The sequence below is a fragment of the Semicossyphus pulcher genome, unplaced genomic scaffold (assembly GCF_022749685.1).
Source record: "Semicossyphus pulcher isolate SPU_LCO1_2020_fin unplaced genomic scaffold, fSemPul1.0.p SCAF_13, whole genome shotgun sequence".
Classification (NCBI taxonomy): Eukaryota; Metazoa; Chordata; class Actinopteri; order Labriformes; family Labridae; genus Semicossyphus; species Semicossyphus pulcher.
Genome location: NW_027211637.1, coordinates 13,947,302 through 13,972,889, shown reverse-complemented (window position 1 = coordinate 13,972,889; position 25,588 = coordinate 13,947,302). Strand labels below are relative to the sequence as shown.

At 40.1% G+C, this 25,588-nt stretch overlaps 1 protein-coding gene across 2 annotated transcripts in view; it reads right to left on the bottom strand.

Annotated features, from left to right (window-relative positions):
- pex14 (peroxisomal biogenesis factor 14) overlaps positions 1-24,045 on the bottom strand; it is a 47,528-nt gene extending 23,483 nt beyond the window's left edge. For both annotated transcript variants that reach the window (XM_069660180.1, XM_069660181.1), the window contains exons 1-3: positions 23,981-24,045; positions 22,676-22,726; positions 5,214-5,298 (exon numbers count right to left, since the gene is read on the bottom strand). In XM_069660180.1, coding sequence (XP_069516281.1) covers positions 5,214-5,298; positions 22,676-22,726; positions 23,981-24,016 — 172 coding nt within the window. In that variant the 5' untranslated portion in view covers positions 24,017-24,045. The remainder of the gene's footprint in view (positions 1-5,213; positions 5,299-22,675; positions 22,727-23,980) is intronic.
- Positions 24,046-25,588: the final 1,543 nt, after the last annotated feature.

Sequence of the window (25,588 nt, the reverse complement as noted above, 5' to 3'; positions counted from 1 at the left end):
ATATCTTTGATGTTGTTTATGCAGCAAATGAAAGGCTTTTTTTTGCCTTACATCTAAATAAAATACATTGAAATTCCTAAAGCTGTTCTCTAGTCAAATTACAGCTTGCAAAGTTGTGTTGTGTTGCTCTGATCTGTTTATTGTTGAGGGGAAGACAACAGCAAATGAAAGGGCCCTTAGATCCAAAAGAAAAGGGAACAAGGTGAAAGTGAGTTTTACATATAAAAGGAAAAGACAAAAAAGGGATGTGAAATTTATTACGGGTTCCAAAACCTGTGGAATGACCCCTGGACCCCCATTTCCGATCGACCTGTGGGGAGATGAATTTTTTAAGACATAAATTACACCTAATGACGACACCATAAAAAAGAACAATAATGGAAAGCTATTCTGTATTTCATTATACTGTATTATTTGGTGCACCTGATACACGCAGTGCCTGTTTATGAGTCACCGTATTAGCAGATGCTCAGCCAAAGCATTTGCTTTGACCTTGCCATTCTCATTGGGGCATGAAATTACGGTGCTGGCACCTCGATATTACAGCTATAAATACTGTAAACTGCATATCTGGGCTACGTTTTCTATTGTCTTTCAACATAAACCTGATCGGTATTTATTTAAAGGAAAACCCATTGCTCGTCAGGTTATTTACAGCTCTATTTTCAGCGCCTCATATTCTCTGGGTCTTTTTTAAGGGCAAAGAGGCAGCAAGGCTCTTACATTAAATCCATTTCTCCGATTCTGGCACTTCTGGACTTTATGGGTCAACACCTCGGCCGGACAGCCAATTATAAAAATTGCTTACTAAAATATTTTAGGTGGTAAAAGGTGAACGCCTCTTGCTGTGCCCTCTAAGGCCTGAATTATGAAGTTGCCCTTGGGTGAGAATTACTTACATTTTGAATATCGTATTTAGAAAAAAAGGATGCATTGCAGGGGTCATAAATAGATGGAGGTCAATGGGTTATTAAGAAGTCGAGTGCAACTTCAACCTGTTTCTCATGCTGTGCTGGGCAGGGAAATTCTACATGTCATTTGGTTCAGTACAACTGCTTGAAAATAGCCTGCCCTAAATAATGACCACTCTCATAGAGTATTCATTTATGTATTAAAAACGCGGACTCTGCTCTCATTTCCCTGCTTTATCGCCTTGTACTGATGACAAAGTAGGCAAGGCCTAGGCTAGGTGGCGCCGTGGAGTAATTTATAACCACATCAATCCCTTTACCTTCTACGCAGGCCTTGGTCATTGTCATTTTTGTCCGAGAGGTGAGTCACATAACCCCACTTACAAATAGCATCCTATTAATATCTGGGATGATGAACCTTATCCTTACCCTTACCTTCATACCAGGTATGGTAATAGACCAACAGCCTACCTGTGTTCCCAGTGACCCTCGATCACTGGCCCTCTACTCAGGGTGAAATCTATTAGCATTATTTATTCAAGTCAATAACAACTGGGACGGCATAAAAAAGAAATAAGTCAAGCCATCATTTATGTCTCAGCGACAGACAATGTACTGAGCCTGTTTCACATGCTGAATTTACCTGTAATACAACAGTGTAAGTGTTCTCTCTGCGCTTTACTTTCCAAACAAACGGCACTCTGTTTGGTAATCTCCGAGCGCCTGACTGATGTCACTTTACGGGCCACGGTTAAAGTGACATGTTGAAAGCCGGAAAATGTTGTTGACTTTGCCCTGAGAATTTGATTCTTTTGGTAATTATGTGTGTAACTGCTAATTGTGTGGGCTAAATGGGGGTGCCAAAATGGGGCTCAACGCTCTTTAGTTGTTACATCTGTTAATTGTAGAGGACAGAGATGGCACAATTCACTAGATGAGACTGTAGCGTATTAAATTTTGCTTAAACACAATAAAATTTACTTGATCTTGGCAAGGAACGAATAAGGCAAAATTGCTTCAAGGTGGCTGTGAGACAGTTTAAATGCAATTCATTTCCCCACTCCCCTGAAAAAAAACACATCTGTGGGTGTAAATCTTGATTTATATTGCATCTAAGTGACAAAGTTTCAATATTTCAGCCAGTTTATTCAACAACGACACAAGAGGGGCAGCTAGAAATATTGGACTGCATAATTGCCAATTCATACTGTGAAATTGACGGTTAAAGGAAAACAGAAAATTATATTTTTCCATGAATATTGAAATAAAGTGCACTATAAGGATGTCTTGGAAAAAGGAGACGTAACCAGAGAGGCATCCTTCAGCGCAGATTAGGGCACAAATGTGAAGGGAAATAATATGCACGAGCGAGATTATTGTGTAAAGATTCTGCAACATGCAATCAAAGTGGGCCCTATTTTCCCCTTCATCAGCTGTCCAGCGTAAGTACTGGCAGCAAGAGGAATCCAATTTAAATTCCACTCTACCGGGAGATGGTATTGTTTCATTTTATGTGTGCTTTGACATTTCTGGCTGTTAATATAGAGTAAAATCCAGAAGTATTTACATAAATATGACATTAAACTGTATTAGAAATTAAGACTGACACATTTGCTGTGGTGACCGGGGGAGGGGGACGATGATTGAGTTTCTCGGTCAAAAGGTTGAAGGGACAATGCATGCTGGGTACAAAAACAGATGGGAACTGTGAGTATTGGCCAATGTCAATGCAAAAAGTGAGACAGAGAATGAAGAAACCAATTGGCAACCATCATGACTTTTTCATACTTTCTTATTAGTAGAAGTTAATATAACATTTTTAATGAGTAAAATTGCACTTTCGTCAATAGAAAAAAAAAGTAATTCAGAAATATAAATTGTATAACAAAACCAGGGCTTGAAATGTACCTTTTAAAGATGCTTGACATATGAATGCTTTATTCTAAATGGAACAGAGAAGTAGGCTACAACTCAATATGAACTATCTCACGATGAAGATAAGATAAGATCACTTCTATAAATGTGATCATAAAGTTGTTTACCAATTGATACTCATTTAAAATGTTCAGCATGAATGTAAAAAAAAACTTTCCAGACACAATTTCCTGTAACATACAAATACAGATCTAGGACGGAAATTAGTGTGTTGAAGTAGAATCAAAGGAACACACAAAAAAAGGCTGATGTAATTTAGTGAAGGGTTATAGTTGCACTTATGAGAAACGGCTCCTAAGCTCAAGTATGAATGTACAAGATTTCCTGGTTCACCGCAATCTCAGAACCCATCGCCTATAGTCTGATAAGGATATAGCCTCTGGGGAAAACGGTGACTATGTGGGGCATTCTGGTTTAGCCAGCAGTTAGCAATAAACCCAAGACTTCCTTTTCTGTGCACTGCATTGTTTACAGTCCAATTAGGAACTTGAGAAGCGCCCGTGTGTTCATATCAAAAGTGAAGCAAATTTGCCCCTCTATATATGTCAGCAAAATAAACAGCGTCCTTTCATGGTTCATTAAATTCTCCAGAGGAGTGCGTGTTTATCTGTTTCTGGTGAGTCTCAGTTTCACTGTAAATAGTAAGTTACACAGAGGCTGCACTAATTTAATTAACGGGTTTTAAGTTTGCCGAAATTACAACATCTTGATGCAGATTTGTAAAAAGTAAAAATGTGAATTGCTTGTTTGTTGAACGGAGGTCGGATCAATCATTCTGATGCATTCGAGGAAATCGGAAAATCTTAAAGCTGAGCCACTTGTGAAACAACATCAAGCTAATTTCTCTCAAGTAGAATTTTTGATCTAGAACTGATTGTTAGCTGAACTAGCATGCACATGTCTGTTTATAGAGATTAATCATTTTTGTCCTGCATTCGCTGCAGCCTGTTGATAAGTGATCAATACTACTCGGACTACTACAAAGGGAAACCAGAACACTTCCTGTAGTAAAAATCCCTGCCTACAGATTCTACATTTTAATCTAGAATCTGTAAATAAAGATTAGGTTCAACGTGACGATACCACACAAGTCAAAAGTTCTCCTATGAATACTGCAGAGTGCTACTCAAACGTACTTTGTGCTTAGAGTTTTATTGCTCTATCTTCTTTCATCTTTACCCTCCCTCCCTGAGATCAATGTCCTTAAGCAAATCAAGGGTTCTTGTTTGGATCTACAGTGGAACCAACTTTCCAAAATAAATCTTCATTAAAGCGTCATACATATTTCATGGACTTAAAGTGCAGTAAGAGCAACCCATTTTGGATAGAGGATCTCCATGAAGTTTCCAACAAAGCAGGAAGAAAATGTGGCACAGGATGACATCATTTGGTATTGATGAGGCCTTATTACATTTGAGATAACAGACAGTAGATTACGAACATGTCTTAGTTGTCAATAATGAGACACAAAGACAAAGAAATTTGAAAAGATATCAAGAGTCATTAGAGCCACATGAGATGTGTGCTGAAGCAGCCGGCAACCATGGATTTGGTTTCAGGTTACCTTCCCCTGTCATGGAGCTTTTAGGCTCACTTTTCACTGTTTGGCTACTCTAATGCTGAAGTCCCCCAGCACTGCAGAGCTGCCGTCCCCTAAGCACAGAACTGTTGCGCAAAGAACTGAAAAATACCCGACCACAAAAAGTTTACCTGAGGTAAAGCCACAAAGTATTTCTGTACATATTGTCATAGCTGAGCCATAGGCTGACTGCAGGAAGCACATAGCATAACACTGCACATTTCCACCTCCGCACTTTATTGAACGGAACTAAATGAGTTCAGAGTAATAAAGCTTTTTGCAAGTTTTATTGCACAAACAATATTCTACCATGTGTCAGAAATAATCTCAATGAATTGCAAGGAAATGGAAGAGCCAGCAAACATTTTCACCATCCCTGCTTGGAAAACCTCCCCGTGTCGTGCCTCAAATTTACGATAACAGTTAAATTAAGTAAAAGGGTTAAAATGCTGGAAGGCAATATTGATAATTCCATTGAAAATGCAGAGGGAGTTTGTCAATATTAATTTTCCTAAACCCAAAGGAGCATCCCAACTGGTGTGTCATTTATTCACAGGGCCTGAATCATGCACTCTGAAGCTAAATCGACCTCTGTTAGACCCCCCAGGGCAAAGAGCTACAGCCGCAACCTTTGACCCCAAAAACCAATCTTATAAAAAAAAAGAAGAGGCAGTGCGTGCATCTCTAGCCAGCAACATTTTTTGAAACAAACACATAGATTATAATGTTAATACATTTTTTCCAGCTTCCTGGATTGCATTCAGCATAAATCAAATCAAATTTCTCACCTTTTTTCTTTAAGAAGGCTTTCCTGGTTGCCAGGGGACTTTGCCGTACTTTTGGGTTCTGTAGAAATTTCACAGCCGTGGTAATCTGGGAAGAAACAAATGTGATTTAATTCCTCATAATGAGATCATATGAAAGTAGGAAGATCAGGTCTACAGGAAAGTAAAGCTTTCAACAGTACATGAAGCAGTCTGGACCTTCTTTAAGAAAAACGTTCATTATGAATCCACAAAAAAAAGAAAAGAAGCATAAATGGATTCCATTTGATCGTTGCTTCTAAGCCCCCACACCCAGCCGTGAAGAGAAAGACCACCTGACCACTTTCCGCCTAAATGTGGGGAATGACCAAATCAGCAGTTATAAAATTAGCCCATCAAGAGTGCTGGACAAATGGAGTATGGAGCTTAATTTGCTATTACCCTCTTAAAGACAAACTTCCATTCTTAAGTGCGCAGTGGAAGAAAATCTATACTTAATGCAGAGGTGATCATTTGTATCTAATAACTTGAGAATCCTAGGCTGAAAACTTCTGTAATTCTTCCAGTTAAAAACCTGCCATGATCAAATCAGCCAGCCTGAATGTTGTAATGACTTGAAACGTTAATGCACTAGAACGTTAAATAGCATCAGAACATCAGTAGTTTTAAGTGCAGTACAGCGTTCATCGATTCTATTATGTTTTCCTTCGAGATGCTCCTTAATTTTCCACCCCAGTATGCATTTCCAAGAATGGAGGGAGAAAAAAAATCTTCCTCAAATGGCATTAAAACATAAATTTGAAGTGGGCGCCATGAAGTGGCGCCTCCTAAAATAGATAAATATGTAAGAACAGGGAGAAAGGGGAAACACACTGGAGGGGAGGTTTAGATGACTTATTATCGCACCTGTGGTCCCCGTGATTCAATTGTAAAAGTCATCCCTCTAATAGGTTGAAAGGTTTTGATTACTCTTCTTTTCTCTTAGTGTTGAAAGATACAAAGTGATTGAGCGCCCTGCCAGTGGTAATTCGTTTTGGGTAATGCATTGCATATACTATGAACCTGTTTCAATCCAAAAGAATTGCAGTTTAAACTTGTCCGAGGGGTAGGTGTGGCAGGGAAGCTGTGTAAAGAGCTGGATTTCTGTGACAAACACACAATACAGTCGAGGATCACACAGGCTACTTTATATTTATAAAACCATGTTATGACTGAGCTTAAAATAAGAATTACTGAGCTGCTTTTGACCTTATTCACACTCTTTTAAAGTTAAGTACATACATGGAAATACCATGCAGCATCCACAGACTTGCTGCAGAATAACACTGTGTTGTAGGACTACAATAAGATAAATTAAGAACTTGAATTTTATCAGAATAGACCAGATTCTTCCCCAGAGATGCTGCCACAATATATTTAGACACTAATCTACCATTTCACTGTGACACTACCGTGACCTTGATGTACATAAGGGTTACGCAAGGGGTATGGAATTTCCTGTATCTCTATATGCTGAGGGCTTATTAAAGTCAGTCACCCGGAACCTTCATTGTGACAAGCAGATTAAACCATTTGCATGGTGAACCCCCGACTGATGTTGTGGGCCAAAAGATACCGTCAAAACACGTTGAAAATATCCACTTGATAACAAGACAAAATCTCCCTGCTCTTTAAAGCCCTTACCGTTCATGTAAATAGAGTACATGTGGTAAAGATGGAAACCGGAGATAGTAAACACACTAAAACTTATAATGTGATATTTATACCAGGAGACTTCAGATTGATGCAGGCCCTGGGAGAGGTAATAATGACCTAATAGAGGAAGAATATGCTGAATGAGCAAACCTTGTTTACAGTCTCTTCAAACTTCAACAGAACAACATTGACAGGAAAATTGTGTCAACGTTAATAGGCATAAGTATGACATGTTACCGCAGCTAGCTCAGCGGCAAACTAATGAGGCAAATGTCCATTTGGTTAAAACTGTAGTGGTAGATCTTCAGGGAGAGGAAAAGTGCACTTCTTAGCGGATGACATAGATGCTTTGCACAAGTTCCACCCAGACATCTCAATCAATTATAACCACATTGCACAGGTTTCAGTCTTGTCTTGTTATTGACTTATGGATCATCCCAGTTATAGTGTTAGGTAGCACACAACCGGGCTTTTAGGGGGTTAAAATGGATAACAAGGCACATACGGGTTGGCAAGATAAACACCTAAATATAGGAATTTTCTTCCTTTTGGAAATCTAGTGACGCATTTTTGGTTAAAGCAGCAATTAGCAGCTTTTGTAAAGCTTGAATAAAGCTTTGGCTGCTAATGCACCAAAGTGCTCCATGTTAAGAGCAATAATCTTTACAAACCAGATAACCAATAAAGTGTCAGGTAAAGCCGAAAAAGAGGCGAAAACTCAATCATAGGAAGCGATAACATTAACCAACACACTTAAAGAGAGTGAAGTTGATGAACAGACAAGGTTACAGATATGTTATTGAGTTTGAATTGGACAAGACTTTGCTCGGCACTTGCCTGAAAATTACAATTGTGATACCTTGAATTGTGAGAAATGAGAAGGAAACGCAATTATGTTCGAACCGCCTGAGGGAATGCATGTAACCAGTTGTATATTTGTGCTCCAACTAGTAACAGCACTTAACTATAATATACAGTAAGACCTATGGATATTTTGTAGGCGTGCATTACAGGGTTGCAGGATCTGAGCAGTTGGGAAATGCTAACGTGTAGTGAAACACCAACTCACTGTATATCTTACAACCGATTCGCTGGCTGGTTTCAGTATTTGATGTTACAGTAAAATAAACTAGAGAACAACATTTCAACCACAAAGGATGAAACAAGACTCTTGTTTTCATTCTTAATTATTCAGGTCAACCAAAACCGCCAGTTCACTCACGAGTCCTCGGAAAGTTTAGTAAATGCTGTATTTGCAAATCTGTCTCTGTTTTCTTAAAGGGGACATATTTGAGCTATGCAATCAATTTTCTGTTATTCTGTGGTTTTGAATCACGTTGGTAAAGTGCCTCTCCTTCCTCCCGAAACGAACAAGCCGTTGTGCCATTCAAAGGTCAGACCTTCCCACGTGGGGGAGCTGCCGCACTGCGCTATCACTCCGAAGTTGTAGAACACATGGCTGCTCTAGGATCGGTTAATCGGCCTTATATGTACAGGCTGGAATCGCCAGGAGGTATCGGAATGGTTAGCTGAAATCTTGACAACGACTTGACTATAAGCTGTGCAAGAAGGCAGCCTGAGGTGAATGACGGTTGGTCGATTTCAGCGAAAGCAAGGCTCTGTGTAGAAACCTGCAGCTGTTCTGAACGGCCCATTTCAGAGGCGACCTTTTTAAAAATGTAATTCTGGAAAAACACGGAATTATGCACTTTTCAATTTTTCACTGTGAACAATAAACACCCAAAAAAGTGGTTCAGAGGACATGATGGAAGTAGAAGTTAGGTGTGGGGGTGCGATGGAGGGGCTAAAAGGAAATCATTAGCAAGTATAGGATTCAGTCTCAGTGTGAATCAATTCATTCCAAATTGCCCTGGCCTGTACATTTGTGGAGAAGTGCCCCTGATATAATAACAGACTGATAGACATGAAGAAAAATTGTGTTAGGCTAGTCTCAAATTTCCCCCCCAAACACACGTTTGAAGGACCAAAAGCGAGAGAAAGAGAGAGACGGCGAAAAATGAAGCTCTATATTAATTTGGTGCTTTCATGGATGATTTGCTATCAGAGGCGGCTGTCTTAAATGACTTAACCCAATACCTTTGTGATACCAGAGCCCTGCCAGAGAGGAATGAAGTTTTAATGCAATTATTGTGTTTCCTTTAGTCGACCGACTGCTTGATGTGCCCAACAGTGCTTTTTAATCTTTCTAAAAGAGCAGCTCTAAATGCCCTTCTAATTGTGACATCTTTGCCACCTTAATGTGACCTTTAGTGGAGGAAGCAGAGCCTCATGGGAGGAGCTATGGGGAATTATTGACCCTGAGAGACATCAGGAAGTGAGGGGCAGACCCGATCATTTAGCTTAACTGCACATCCACTCAGACGCTGCAGGAGCTTCAGCGGGCCGGCTGGAGCTGAACCGTTCTGACAATGACTGTACAAAACCAGCTCTCTGTGGGTTGCCTTTCTCTCTTCAAGGCTGTGTTTAAAAGTGAGAATGTTTTATGAACAACCCAGTCGAAACTCAACAATAGCGTCTGTAAAATCTGATAAAGAAGTGCTGGTAAAATGTGGCTTTTTTCTTTCATTTCCCTGACAAACTATCAACCGTTATTTACCCTTTTTACAGTAAATACATTCTCTGAGTCTGACACTCCCTCAATGTGGTCAATCTTTATCGAATGATCAGAACTTTTTGAAATGTAAAGGTCAGAGTCGACAATAGATGAAAAAGGGTCATGGAAAACTTCATTGACATTTGCTTTGCAAAGGTTTAAAAATAACATACAGCGCTGTATCAGTGTCTGTTTTAGAGCCATGGGCAAGGCTACAAACATGACATCAAAAGCACATTATGCAATTTTTGTAAAGGGGGGGGTGGGGGGTTGGTGGACGGAAATCAGGCTTTTTTCAAGACCACTGCATGTACAGAGCAAACTTTCCACTCAGCAACATTTCCCTATCAGACCTCTGTGATCACAAACATGGAAAAGTTGAGTCGGTTCAGCGGCAGTAAGAAACACTACAGGCTGAAGTACACGTGATCCTGAGGACACAATCAAACTGTAAAAAGTGTCCAGAGTACAGAAAATACACATATAACAGACCTGAGAGTTACATCAAAGAAAAGTTGCCCTTTTACTTCTCACGTTCACTTCTGGAGAAAAAGAAAGCACTCATTTTTACAGTGTTAAATCATGTGATAAAAATACTGAAGCACTTTTTATGAAGCAACATTCTGGCTGTGCATGATCGATTATGATTGTTAATTTAAGTTATATTTCTAAAGATTAGGGACAACAAGTAGGATTTGTGTCTTTACATGTTATAATTGTGCCTCTGTCAAGCATGGCATATATAAACTAAGACGCTTTAGTGCAGCATGAAGAAACAGCTCTTCATGCTGAGTGTTTTAAGAATAAGAGGAAGCAACAACAAAGTGAAGCGTTTCTTTTATTCTTGTGAGATCTAAACCTGCACAGAAACATGTGGCATCCAGCCAATTCAGAACTAGCTTGAGAGATGCGGTATAAAGCAAAGTCTGACATTTCTTAATGTGTAACTGTCAGTCGTGCTGCCTGGGGTTGCCCTTGCTTAACTAGCGAGACAGATGACTGTTTAGATAAGGACATCCCCAGCGGGGCCCAGAGAGCCCCGAGAGCCCCAATGACTAAAGAGCAGCGACTCCGTCAGTGACACCTCACTTTCACCCACTTTATACAAAAATACTTATATAGCCCACAAATTCCTTTTAATTCAGGTAAAAGGCCCAAACGGTGAGTCGGGAGCGGCTCTGAGAGATGAGGGTCATCAGAGATTAACCCATGGCACTTTAGCAGTGGGGGTGCAAGAGGGGAGTCGCAGCGGAGCACAACAAACTACTTAGCCACCACAAAACATTCCGGCCCCTTCTCAGCTGCAATCCAGTAATGGATACTTCCTCAGCTCCTCGATTGGTCAAAATGTTTTCATACAATAATTTAATTCTGAAACACATTTACAAAGCAGGAGTAATCAATTTTAATTAGTTGATTTTTTTTTTCATTCGCATAAAATTTAATGTACTGCCATCGATCTCCTTTGTTCTTTAATGCAGTGCCTCTTTCCTGTAATTCGAAGCTTTTCTTTTTCTTTTTTTTTTGCTTTTACAGTCAATGATGGCATTCTGTGACAAGCGGCTCGGTGCGCTGCTTTTGTATAGCGAACAGGCATTACTTAACACGGCGGCGATCAGAATGCAACTTAAGGCAAGCGGAACGTACAGGAAAATGTGGTTTTAATTTAGTTTTGAAATGAAACACAAACTTTTGACAGAAAAATTGAGAAGTTTAAATATATTTACATTTATTTTCAATAAAAATATGAAACTGTAAATAAACTTTTGGATTATGCTTGCAGACTTTTTTTTAAATTAAATTGATTCAGGTTATTTACTGTTTAGAAAGTTTTTTAAATGAATACCATAAATGTCAATGATGACTCTCTTTCAGTATGAGTAATGGACGGATGCAAAATGTGGCTGTAAAGTGTTTTATCCTTATTCACAAGAAGTTGTGTTAAAAAATTAGACATTAAATACATTAAAAAACTTTGTTCATTCATCATTTGTTGTTTACCTGCATTTGACAATAATTGAATAAATAATACACCCATTTTACTCCTATTAAATTACTGTACAAACATTTTTAAAATCAACAAAAACTACACTGAAGTCGACAAAAACTGGTCAAACATTTACATTTTTTTAATATAAACTTTAATCCACAATAAACTGATCTGCTTGTATCCATTTGAAACTCATTAAGTGTACAGAAATGGTAGAAGCGACCGGCCACAGTCAAATAAACAAAGCACAAAGGCTATTCTTAAAAGTGCCTCTGCTCTGTGTGTTGTCCTTCATATCATCAAGGCCCGCAAGCCTTTCACATTCAATTAGTTGATTGAGGCAAAACGCAAGCGGCACCAGCAGCAAACAACGTGAAGCTTGTGTCCGAGCGACACACCACAGAAGTTGTGTTGTGGTGTCAGAAGAAGAGCTGCCTCCGTCTCGAGCAACTTACAGTGACAAGCCTATCCTCCTCTGTTGATCCAAACTGCTCCTCTGACTGAGGCAGCACCCACCCAAATACACACACACACACACACCCTGTGCACAGAGAAGCAACTTGAAGTGAACCACAGCGATAGGCAAATAAAGCAGGGAGCTGGGCTGAAGATGCAGCGAGTTTGTGAGCAGTCTTTCCAGCCTGCCAAATTAACTAATAAAAGCAGAATAGAGGCCAGCGACAATAGAGAGCGAGGTGTCCTTTTATTGATCAAATTATTCCTTCTTGGTTACACTGTGCCACCGGATGAGAGTATGCTCACAAAGACAACCAGACAGATTGTGACATTCCAGTGACATTATAATCGCGCGTCAACCCCTCTCCAGTCAATAGGCTGAATGCACTAATCGTGCGTCTTGGATCAGCAATTTCATGGTCTTCAAAGGGGGGCAGGAATTGGTGGCATGACCCTCCACACGGGGTGAGACCCGTCTTTCCTCAGCGAGTGCCACAGAGGGACGGAGAGGAGAAGGATGGTGTTAAGAGAGACGCATCGAGGCAGGAGCGCAGCCACAGAAGATTAACATCGCCATCTACTGGTCAGGGGTGGTACATGTGGAGTCAAAGGGGGGAGAAAAGCCTGGCAGTTTACCCTTGCGGCCTGTCTTTCACTGAGACCTGTCAGAAACATTTAGATACACTTGCCAAGACAATGGGCCACACATCTACAGAGGCAGATAAGTCAGACTGAAATCACCATCAAGCGAGGGAGGAAACTTAAGGCAGTAGACCTTCGTTTGGTGTTGGAGAAAGAGAGCAGGCAGAGTCTGTTCCTGATCACACTAAGTGACAAAGAAAAATGTTGGCTAATTCTCCTTTTCTGGAGGCTTCCAACTGCCAGTAAGAATTTAACCTCGAGAGCCGGAGAAGCATGAACAGAGCGTGGTGCTGACAGCATCAGAAAACAACACTCATCAGGGTCACAGAAGTAGCAGTTCTCTTTCTTCTCATTTAACCCGATGCCAGAGAGGATGCAAACACGACAGCTCGTCAGATCGAATAATAATTCTTCATTTCAACCTCTGTGAACCAGCGAGGCTCCACGCTGGAGATTTCATTGGTCATAATGTCGTAAAGTGACAAAAGCGTGTGTGACATTCGGTTTATACGCGCCACACCTAAACATAATCCACCTCTTTTGAGAAGTTCAGACAGAATTTTCAGGTTTTGCAACATGTTTGCATGATGCAGATTGTAAATGACAAGACATACATACACCTACGCAGCTCAATGCATCTGCCTTAAATGCAGGAACATTTTTGTTCTTTCTTTGGATCTCAGTGGATCTTAATGCGTTTTGTGTTTCAAAAGAGGAACGTCTCGTACTTTATTGTCCCTAAGAAGGCCATAACAAATAATTTATCTACACAAACAGGCTCTCCTCCCTCATAATTATATCTCCAAAATGGGAAGATTTAATCAGATGAAAATACCAGAACTGAACAAAAAAAAGAGGAGTAATCAGAAAGGAATGCTGCATGTCAATCCTGCGCAGCACCCATTCTTTTCGAGACTATATTAGAGGCAGTGGTCACGGCTAAGGCGTCAACACCCATCTGAACTCTACATCAACTCACGTGGTGACAGGGAAAACTACATGTTTTACCAGGCTCTTGCAAAAGAAAGAGGCGAGGAGACAACCCACAGTGAACCATGATAATGTCACACAGGGTGGCGTGTTACAGGAAAGGGGCTGAGTTGGCAAGCAGCTCAGCAGCAGACGCGCACCTGTTCTGACATTTTCTGTCGACCTTGACACAGAAAACACATGACAATGCCACTCTCTGCATTTCAAAAGTACAGGCTGTTTGATGAAGCCCCTTCACGTCCCCTTTTTTTTTGTCCTCATGATACCTAAAACTACTTTCCACACAGTGTGGAAGGGGAGGAAACCATGACGTAGTCCTATAGACGGCAAGTCACGTAGGGACAGTAAATAACGTGGACAAACAGGGGAGACGCACTAAAATCTGATACTGAGCCATATTTGGGGAGAACCAAAGAGTGTGCGCTCCTTCCACAGGATTACAAGCCAGCTAGTACCTCCCTTGAAACCCCAAATTTCACAGTAAAAACAATCTGGGAATGACAAAAAGATCTTCCCTCCCTTCGTCTACCTCTCACCCTTTCTTTGGAAGTTTATGACAAAGCCACAATGCATCCATCCATCTACTATTTTAATCAAAGAGAAAGCAAAGTACTGCTGCCAGGAGAGCTGCGCAGGAAAACAAATGCAATCTTCCTGTTAATCACGGCATTAACAAGAAGTCGAGAGTGTTGACGCACAAGGCAGGGAGGGGAGCCGGTCCAGGTGTTGGATAATTGTCAGTTGTGCCAGTGGCTATGGTTGCTTTTTTTTTTACTGTGCCAGCCTCTGTTTCACTACTGGTCTACACTTGTGCCCCACCTTAATGATAGCTTTTAAAAGTCTTCTTTCTGCTGAACGCTGCACACAGACACAAAGAAGTCTTGGCAAGGCCTTCCCCATGCTGACTGTAGTGGACTCTGCATGTAGGCATGGATAGAATCGGTGCCAAGAGAAGTGTAGCTCAGTTTTTAAGAGACATGAGGGACGTTTAGTTTAAATAAAAGGCCGAAAAAGACTTGAAAGAACAAATATAGGCTCTGTAGCCTTCCTAAAACAAGTCTATATATCCTCTTTCATGCAAAAAACCATACATTAGAAACACATGAGAGTAGCCTGAAAAACACAGAAATGAAACAAGAGTTTCTCTGAAACTTCTGCAGCTGCAGGTGAGGATAACATCATTCTGAGAGGAGGAGATGAATAGTAAGCCCGGCTCAACTTTTTATTATTACACACTGAAAACTTTACAGTTCACTGACAGTGTAGCTCTGTATCTCACATCTAAAGCTAGGCTAATTAGAGAGCAAAATCCTCACTTAAGTGCTCTATTTTTCACGGGTTTTAAGATAATTTATCTCAGTTTCTGTTTTCTGTCACTTTCATTCGAGTCTAGAGTCGCCCATTATCTCTTTTTCTCAGATTGCCCTGATAAAGCCACAATCTCAGGGCGCCACACACAGAGAAACTCTGAAATCCCATTAGCATTTTGCTTTCATTATTTTTAATCAAACCCAGAAAAGTGACACATATTAATTAATATCCATTACCAGTTTTTTGCCCCTCTCCGAGAGGAGACGTTGGGGGGAAAAGAAGCAATTAACTTAACAAAATAATCAAAAAAATGGTTTCAGAAATCCCTGATAAATGTCATGTGAGGTCCCGTCTAAATGTAAGAAGTGTAATACATTCTTGCTGTCATATTCCATTAAACTGCTATTACAGTCTTGATAGAACTATTAGTCACTACATTATTAATAACATTAATGTATTTACATTTTTGGTGTACAAGCCTGCTTTCATGCAATAATTTATGAACCCGACAGATATGTTATAACGCTCCGCATCTCGCCTCTTTTGTGTTTATTATTGATTGTGAAAACAGTCAAAATTCAAAGTCAAACCCCCCTCTGCCCTCCCCCGGAGCCCCTTAATGTATTGGAGTGGGCTGTTTACATTAAAGGACTGGAATAAAGTGCATTTACATCTGAAGCATAACTTCATAATTTACATTCCAACATTTATTAGAGGTGACAAACGAGCATTTGGTCCACTCGTGCTTTTCCACAATGCAGCACTCATTCAATCCATATAAATTACAGCTGGGTTGGGGAGTGCAAGAGCAAATTATTTTATTATATTTATGCATGTATGACTCTATAGGGGGTTACTTAGACAAACAGGGAATTACTTGATTAGGCCAACTGTGGTTAACAAAGAAAGAAATATGAGACTGAGTGTTGGGCCAATCACATTTCAGGATTATTTAAATGTATGGCCCTAACTCAAATATCTAAAACACACAGATCTCAGTGTCAAAGCTTTACATCTATAAGACTGCTGTATTAATAAAATCAGAGCAAACTGCAGACCGTTTTTAAACACATTTTCCAGTACACTGCTGTGTTTTTTACACTCTATAGAGATCTATTTTTAGTATTTTTGTTCCAATAGCTTCACCTCAGCTAGAACTAATATTATTCAATTAAAAGAAAGTTGCCTAAAAGGCAGTATTATATTACATAATTAGACAGGGCAGCGTTTTCAGAAGTGTAGTTACGAATGCACTGAGGGGATCCCAGCATTTGAACAAATATCTGGCGCTGTAGGGGAGCTTGCCGACAAATTAACAGCTAATAACTTACTGGGAAGCCAGATAAAAAGAAAAAAATGTTCCCCAAAGTGTCAATTACAAATAATTTTTCCTCTGATTTCCACACTTGTGAAAGCATGGTGTGCCAAACAGAATTTTGAACAGTGTGCCATGTTGTTATTATTATTTTTTTTTCCTTTCATTTTTTACACACTGGAATGATTCGGAGGAAAAATAATTCAGCATCGGCAGCAAGATGGTTCAGGGTAGCTCTAAAGCGTGAGCATATGGCTCCCTTGTGAGAGCACTTGCTGGTCAGAGAGGGGAGACAGACAGGCGGGTGCAGGGACAGGGGAAATGAAGGGGGATTCAATCAAATTCATGTTCATTAAAATCAGAGGACATCACAAAAATTAGAAAGATGCTGACAAATCAAAGGGTCTCAGTACCTGAATTACCATAGTCATTTACTTATTAAAGCCAGGATGCTTCCTGTCAATCAAGAGCCATCACATTCTCCATTTGCGGCGGAAAGCTAGCGTAATTGCTTCTCATACTAATCAACACAACTTGTGTAATTATGCCTTGAAAGTGACATTGGAGGCTGAGAGCGATGTGAGCAGTCTTGACAGCGGAGACATCTCAGATTCATCGGGAGATTTCCAGCCTCGCTGCGAGGAGACAAGCCACGCTCAGACCAAGTTACTCACTTGAGCAGTTTACAGCCATAAACACAAAGAAAAGACGATAAATCAAGCTGAAGTAATTACAAAGCAGAATAGAGAGTATAAAGGAAGCTCGGCTCAATAAGGCCACTTTCCCAAGTATATTGAGGCAAAATGACTACGCTGTAATTAAACTGGTGTCGTATTTCTGTCATTTCTTAAGTAAACATATTATGACAGTTCACTAAATTGTGGGAGAATAGGAAATTACAGCTCTGTTACCATGCTGTTTACATTAATATACTCGCTGAGACGAAAACCCTACATATAAAGTCCTAAGTATTCATTAAAGTTTATTGAATTCGGCTTAATCACAGACTTTACATGTGTCTCCGAAATGAACTTTGCGTAAAACTAGCTTTAACATTCCTCCGAGCGTTGGAAAACTATCAAAACCATATTCCCAGGCTGCATCTGTCACTCGTCACACTGCGGCCCAGCCAGGGAGGTCACAGCGAGGTCACATCGCTGCTACAAATCAAGAGCCACGGGTCACGACATGAAACTCTATCTACATAAAATATGTGTTATTATTGACACGCGGTGACAACAGCTTTTTCTGCATATACTAAGAACTTTAAAAGGATTTCTAAGCTCTATTTAAAATCAGATAAAGATGCTATTGTCAGTGTAAGACGCAGAAACCACTACTTTAAAAAAATGTATAAAATGGCTTGGACTCATCTGTGCTCATCCTTTTCAAAGCGGTGGGAGGAACCATCCGCAAAAAAAAAAGTCACCAACATCAAAAAGAATTCAACTGATAATTCTGGCATCCTATGAGGGGAGTAAGCGTAATGATTTCATCTGTGAACAGAAACAAAGATGAGAGATTTATGGCTCGTAAAAAGTTCAAACGACTGAAAAACCAAAAATCTCTGTCTGTGTCATTCCTCGCTCATGACCTCCAAACTTTAGCACATGTTGAAGACAAAGTAAAGAAATGTTCTTTTGTGGCCAAATATGAGAAAAACAAGTACAGTTACTGACAGAGAAAACAGAGGCTTTTACAGGAAAAGCCTGTGTGAATCACCCCCTGCGTTCAACTCTAATGAGTCAAAAAGTGTGACCTGCACTTAAACAAGAAGTCACAGCCAGAAGCTGTAAACTCATTTTCCCCATCTGAGCCAGCAACGTCGGCAGGACCTGGAAGATGTGCTCCGAGCATGCACGATAAATCTGACGTGAAATCATAATCATAAAAGCAATTAGCTGACCCTGCGCCACTCGTCCTTGGACATGACAGTGAGAATTCATACAGAGTCCTCTAAGGAGGCTGGCTGCAGGGTTGGGCGAGGAGGGGAAAAAGTGCAACACAGCAACAATAAAATGGAGGGCCCTTCCTGTATCATTAACCACTGAAACAAACAGCGCATGATGCACAATGAGTGTTGTGCTGAGAAACAGAGAATTGAGCTTTTATGCTTTTCAAAGAGAAAACTTGAGCGAGACCACTGAAACAAACTGTGGTATGCAGATGTGTCACATGTAAACCTGTGGGCCTCTCATGGTCTGTCGTCTCCACATCCTCCATCGCCCTGCATGAGAACACGCTGTGACATACAGTTTTGAGACATCATGCAAAAGAAGTTGACTTATTTAAAGTCAAACAGAAAAGTATGAAGACAGATGCGCTCCACTCGTGCCTTTGTCATGTGCTTCCGTAGAGCGTACGTGTGTTTACAGTCAATGTGACAGGATACTGAATGTATTGACTGCGGGATGGCAGGTGATCAGATTTATTCGACTTTTCCCTTTCAAGGAACATGTTACAATCGGAGAAACTCTCTTCACACACCCTTGCTCACACACACGCACACACACATAGCTCCTCGCCATCACTTCCCACTCAGTAATTACAGCGAGGCCGAACTAGTGGCTGCCACCTAGTGACCGTCTTCTCCAATAATCATGAAATATCTCCATGGCTCGCGCCCCCACTCGGACCATAACTCTCCTTTACTGCAGACAGCTCCAATAAAGGATTACAATTACAATTAAAGTAATGAGCAAAGAGGAAAAAAGGAAAATCTCGCAGAAGGTTCCCCTGACTAACTAAATGGTAGCCCAGTTTCTTGACAGAATGGAGTAACCATAGCAGACTCATTACTGGCTCCCATTTCTTATTCTGCCCCAATAATTAATTTGGAGCATGTTGAAACCTGGAGTCCTCCAAAATTAAAGTAATGGGTTTAAAAGTGATGAATGTGAAATGAATTGAAATATGAATTATAAAATAACAGATTAACTTCTTGTTACTTTTGTTTTATGGTGGTGTGAATGCATAAAGGTTCAAATCACTTAAAATGTAATGAATTCTGTATTTTTTTATAGTGCGAGTCGTTTAATCGAGTGAAGAAAACACGCACAAACATTGATTGGTGTTAACAGAAAAGAGTCCCATGTGGAAAGTCATTAAAGAGAGAAAATAACTGAGTCATGAACCCAAGAGTAACCTCTGACTTCCTGGTATCACCACTGTGTTACATTTGTGATACACCCACGCACAAGTGCAGAGAAAAAAATGGCTTTTCGGAGCTAACATATGAGGAACATCTGTCTGCCTGCCTCGCAGGGCTCCGCAGAGGAGCAGTCAGAGAGGAAGGGGTGAAATGAGGAGAAAAAGAAACAGAGAAAGACAAAAGGGGACAGTAGCAGCCAGTCAGTGGTGCCTTCATGTCGCTGGCTGGACCTATTACCAACCTGCCAGGTCCCCCCCCAAACTCCTGCACTTAACACACTGTTCCTCTTCCCCCCCTCTACAGTGTGATGGCTATTGCAGAGGGGCTACGGAAATTTGGAGACTGCTGAGCCAAAACAGATCACTTCAAAGCGGCTTATTTAACGCTTGCTAAATTTTTCATCACAGTCGCTTAATATCCTGGGGAAGGGGAGCTTTTGAAGTTGCTGTGAGACCGGGGATGTTCTTCTTACATTTCTTTTTCCCCTCCCATTACCACCCTCCCTCTGCTGTGCTAAAACCCACAAACCTAAACACATACACACACTCAGTTAACTCGACATTTGCACAAACCGAGGTGTGCAATGGTACAGATGCAGCTCCTGCGCGCATAAACCCATCGCATCCCCAAACACAAAAACACACTACTACTTTATTTGGATGTTTCAGTGGGCGGAGAGTGAAGGACAGGCCTTGTGTTCGGACAAAGACTTAACTTTTTTTCAAATATGAATAGCATTTTTCAATATTGTCTGTTGTTTAAAAGACAGAAAAATTCTTAAGATAGTCTAAAAAATAATCTGCAAATGTATTGATAATGAAAAAAATTGTAAATTACAGAAGGTTCTTTCATATATATACTTAAATGTAAAAGTTTAAATCACTTAACACGTAATATATTTTTAAAAACCCCTCGCCTCCCTGCTTTACAGGATCTGATCCTGTATCATGTGATCAAATGGATTTGTACACATATAACTATTGTTGTGATATATTTGGTTGAAGTCAGTGAGGACAGGATGATTGGAGGAGACAAGGGGTGAGTGCAGGGTGTCACTGCAGGAGGAGGGCACAAAGACTAGGGAGACTCTCACAAGAGACTGGTGGGGTAATGAGAATGGCAGCGATAAGTAGAAGGTGGGAGGGGGTTGGGGGTTATAGACGGAGATGCAAAGAGCAGCGCCAGAGGCAACAGCCGCGGCTGGCAGCGACTGGTATACCAGTCATCTATAGAGCACACACTCACAGTCTCTCCCACCCTTTTTTTCTCTCCTCTCTCACTGCAGGTCCAGACCGGCCCCTCTGGCCTGGACGGGGGCAGAGGCTGTGGCCCCGGCCCCTTAGCTGGGCCCTCTTGCCACAGAGGAGAGCCCACGCCTTGCTGTGTGCCAGGGCCTGCTGATCTGGGCGAGGTGAGTCAGAACCTGTTAACATGACTGGTGTCCCCAGCCTGACACACTGGCTTGTCTGACATGCACATGTGCACATAAATGTTATACAAACGTGTGTGCTCGCTCTCTCTCTTCCCCTCTCTCTTTCCCCTCCCAACCCTGCCAGCACTCCCTTTCCTCTCATCCAGATAAAATCCTTTCAGACACAAATTTCAATTATTCACCTCATCCAAATAATGCCATGTGACAAGAATTATCCCTACTGTAATAATCCACTTAACTGGGAAAGAGCAGCTCATCAAAAAGAGAAGGGAGAAAAGGGGCTGGAAGTGATGGTGGTGGTGGTGGGGGAGACTTGTCAACCAGTCTCGAATCAGGACCCTCATAACAAGAATTTCTTCCCTTTTTGAGGAGGCAGTCTTGAAGCGCACTGGGATGATGAAATTGAAGTAAATTGAAAGAAAGCCTGGGAGAATGCTCCCACAATCAATAACCCCAGGATTAAATTAGCCTTGGCATGAAGGGATGATGGGGGGAGGATGAAGAGTGAATGGTGGTGAATGACATTGAGACATGTAGGCTGAACAATGCAGCACGGCTCTAACCTGGATGTGTTGCCCATACAAGGACAGTGAGTGTACCTGTGATGTATTGTAGCCCACTTAGCGATGAGACAATGCTGGCTATGATCGTTGTCATCACTTAAACAAGAATGTCTTATAAACACTTTTTTCACACATTCTTGAAATGTTTATTGTTATCAAATGGTGTTAGACATGCATGTATTCACAACTTGGGCCACTTATGAGGACTTGTATGACATGCAATCTGAAAAAGAAACCATTGCCGTTTTTCCTAAGCAGAGCTCTAGAAACCCTGGTAAATGAATATTCCTTAATATTTCTTTAAACTAAAACTGAATATTTAGAGCTTTACTATATGATGGAAATGATTTACAGATCATATACTGGTAATTGCAGAGAGAACTGGCCAAACGTGATTCTGCCACGTAGGAAGAGATCCTGGATCAACACTCCACCCTACATTGCAAAACCAATCACATCCCTCAAACATCATCATAACTTACCTAACATAACTTTCCTTTTTAACAAGCTAACTCACTAACCCTGAAGTAGCTCATATAGCTACATCTCTAGTTAGGTGCAAGACTATGAAGATTATAATAATATTGACATAAAGTAGTTTTTTTCCCAACTTGTCCTGACTTATTTTTTTGCTCTAAATTATCTTTGCACATAATGTTTGAGCTAAGGACAGGAGAAGTGCACTGATGATGTCAGAGGGCTGTGATTGGTTTATCACATTGTTAGGAAATTTCCCTACATGGCAAAATCCCGTCGTGTGGGAAATTTGCAGGCCTGCAGTGTGACTAAGAAGTAGTCCCAAGATGAACTTTGTTATTTTCTTTAGGTGTCTAGTGACTATTGACAAACCACATAAAATCATAATGGGCCCATCATAACTCATGACCAAGACTGAAAAACCATTGGGGCTAAAGTACAGACCAAAAAGGTATGTGGTGAAAGTTATACGCTGCACATGATTAAAGCCACCCTTAAAACAATTGGACGGCTAAAAAAAACTTTTCTACATTCTTTTTACTCTCCAAAGACGAGGAACATAAAGTACACTCTCATTATCGGCTTGGGGACATAAGTCTGGCGCTAAAGTTACTGGCTGCTAATTGGATGCCTTTAACACTTGATCCTGCTGGAGGATCATACAAAATTAAGCTCAATGTTCTTAAACTGTGTGATGTATACTATATTTACTACAGCAGCTGGTTTGACTGGTTACCAAACAGTGCAAATTGAGTGACAAGTGAAATCAGGTGCTCAAGTTTTGTTTGTTTGTTTGTTTCCTTGTGACTTCAGTCAGTCCAGTAATTTGTATAAAATACTGAAACCTTACCAGTGCTTCTCTGGGAGGAGCTGCCGGATCATCTCCAGGTGGAAGGCCAAGCTGAGAAGATAAACAAACACTTGTATAAGAGTGCCATCTACTGGAAAATGACTGCTATGTTGGTTTAATTCAGTAATTTATTTTAAAGAAATGACATTTTAGCTATCTAAATTTACCCATCCATCCATCTATTAATCCATTTAAATCTATATGTAGTTCTGATTAATACTGCTTGACTAGCTATAAATGTTTGAAACATGAACATCTTTTAAAGCATACATCTAAGGGCCACAAACCCCTACCAACTTCTCGGTCTGGCAAGAAAGAAGACAAAATTAACAAAATTTAAAAAATCAAAGTTGATTTGCTAAATGCATCTAAAATTGTGTTAAATGGAGGATATAATAACATCAATACGCATTACATTTGTTGTGCTTTCTTATGCCCTATTTCATGCAGAGAGTTAAGGAAACAGTAAGACATACCCCAAATACATGCATATAGTATGGACTAGATATTTTTGGAGAGATCTTCAGGTCATGCACTAGTTTATTACTTTGTAAGCAGGTTATTGAGTACTAATTTTATATTAGTGAATTGTTTTGTAAAGGTTAGCATTAATGACCATCATGAATGTAGTTATTTATTTATTTCCCTTTTTGTTGGATCATTCTGTGGGTTTAGTTTACATAATGTCTACTTTTGCATGGCTTAGATCTGAACTTAACACACAACTCTTCATAGCATATGGTATATTGCATGCTTGCTGAAATTCAAAGCATTGAAAATGTATCAGCAAAGTGTAAATCTGTCCCCAGCTGGACATATCAGTTTTTTATAAAAATGTATTATCTCCGGATGATCAATGCTTGTCAAGAAACAGGTATGAGTAAGGTTACACAACCACAGGTTTGTTAGGCTAACAGTGACCTTTCAACATCATATCATTACCTGCACATAACAAGACAGAGAAATGGCTAAATAATGTTTTAACTCGAAGGTCGTGCATTTGGTCGTAATTAATAGCTAGTTAGCCACCTAGTTAGCCACTTAGTTAAGCAACATGTGGTAAGGCACAAAAGTGTCAGCTCGGCCCTTCGTGTCCACTTGTAAACTCAAGCATGTCTGAGAGGCAACTTTTGAAACGCTGCAGGAGCTAGCATGCTAACTAGCAAGCATGCTAACCTTCGCTAGCTGAGCAGTTATAACAGTAACTAATGCAATTTCATAGGTCATAGGATATCAAAACATTACAAGAGTTAGCTATTGTATCGGGACATTAGGGGTAAATGTTTTAGTTGCATAAATGTAGACCTGTGTTGGTGGGTCAGGCTGGTCGGTGGATGCCATCTTCCTTCTTATCCCTTGTTTGCTAACAGGCTGCTCGAGTGAACAACGCTCGATTGCTTTTCCTGAATGGGATCAACGTTCCGTTATAACCACATAAAGTGACAATTTTAGTCCCAAAGTACAGTGAATGCTGCAAAATTCACATGAAAGCTTAATAAGATTTTGTCTTAAGAGTATTGTGTTTCCAAGTAACATGTAAGCACTAAATTAAATTAAAATGTAATAATATAACAAACTTCATAAATGTATGTCACATAGCCTACAACTATTTTGACCTGTGATTTTGTAACACTGTGGTTATCCAGAAGATTAAAAATGTAGAACCGTGCCTAAAAATGCGTGTTGTGTCTAGTGATACTGTCGTTTCATTGTGGATTTTTCTACAAAAAGTTGTGATTTATTGTCACCTGGCAGTCTGACTGCTCCAAATATATCTGAATCAAGGCCAATATGACTGATATAGCCTATCCCTACAGAAGACGCAATAGGCCTATTTCGCAGAATTTCATCCAATAAAATGATATATTGGATGAATAACAACAATTACATTTCTTATGAGTATAAACTTAACCTTGTGCAATTTGTTTCTGATAGAATGTTTAGAATTTTGCATTTAGTGTATTTTCTTCTTACTTGCAGTTTGTGGGTTCATTTGGAGTTTTGCATGATTGCATTGTTAAATAACTGTGGTGGTATTGGAAATATTGGCTAACCTGGGTCTGAAAGCAATATATAATTTTAAAGCTCCTTTTGTGCTCTTTATGATGGAGCTATCCATATGCACATTAGATCAATACGGCGGTAGTTATAAGGGCATTTGCGGAGGTATGCAGAAATTGCCATATTACAGCGTTAGAGGTCAAAGGTCAAATTATGTTGTCCTCAGTGTCATGAAAATGTGACTTGTAGATAGAATATAATCTATTCTTTACAATGGTATATGTCTCAAAATTCTGTGTATGTTAAACTCTTTTATATTTGCTCTATGGCAAAAATGGCAAAAAAATATGAAAAAATTGTAATGATGGAGGGATGAAAAAGGGAGTGATAGCACATAGAAAACTACCATTGCTGCAATGCTATCATACATTTTTCAACACTAGGGACATAGACCTTTATGAAAATCACAATGAGACATGGTCCCTCCAAATTAGCATGACCAACCCCCGGGCCATGGACTATTAGTCTTATAAAGAGTGCAAACAAAATGCTGTAACTGTGAAATTTTATGCAAGTAATGAAAGCATGTCCATCACATCTGAGGATTAAGCTAAAAGTGAAGGGATCCAAATAGCCTCATTGTTAAACCTGCATTGCTTTATGGCATGAAAGGTGTGAAGAGGGAGGAGGAAAGAGACAATCTGTATCAGACAGCTTTGTTTAATCTTTATTGCCTTAATTTGAAGTAAAGACTAACAGATTTTCTAGTAACCCTACAGGCCTCTTAGGTCATATCACATATGAATGACAAAACTTCTTTTAATATGCTTTGAAGTCTGCCGTTGCTCCTGTCCAGTCCAAGCTTGATTTTGGTGTTCACTCCATTTCCCAGCATGCTTGAGCACCTTTTTG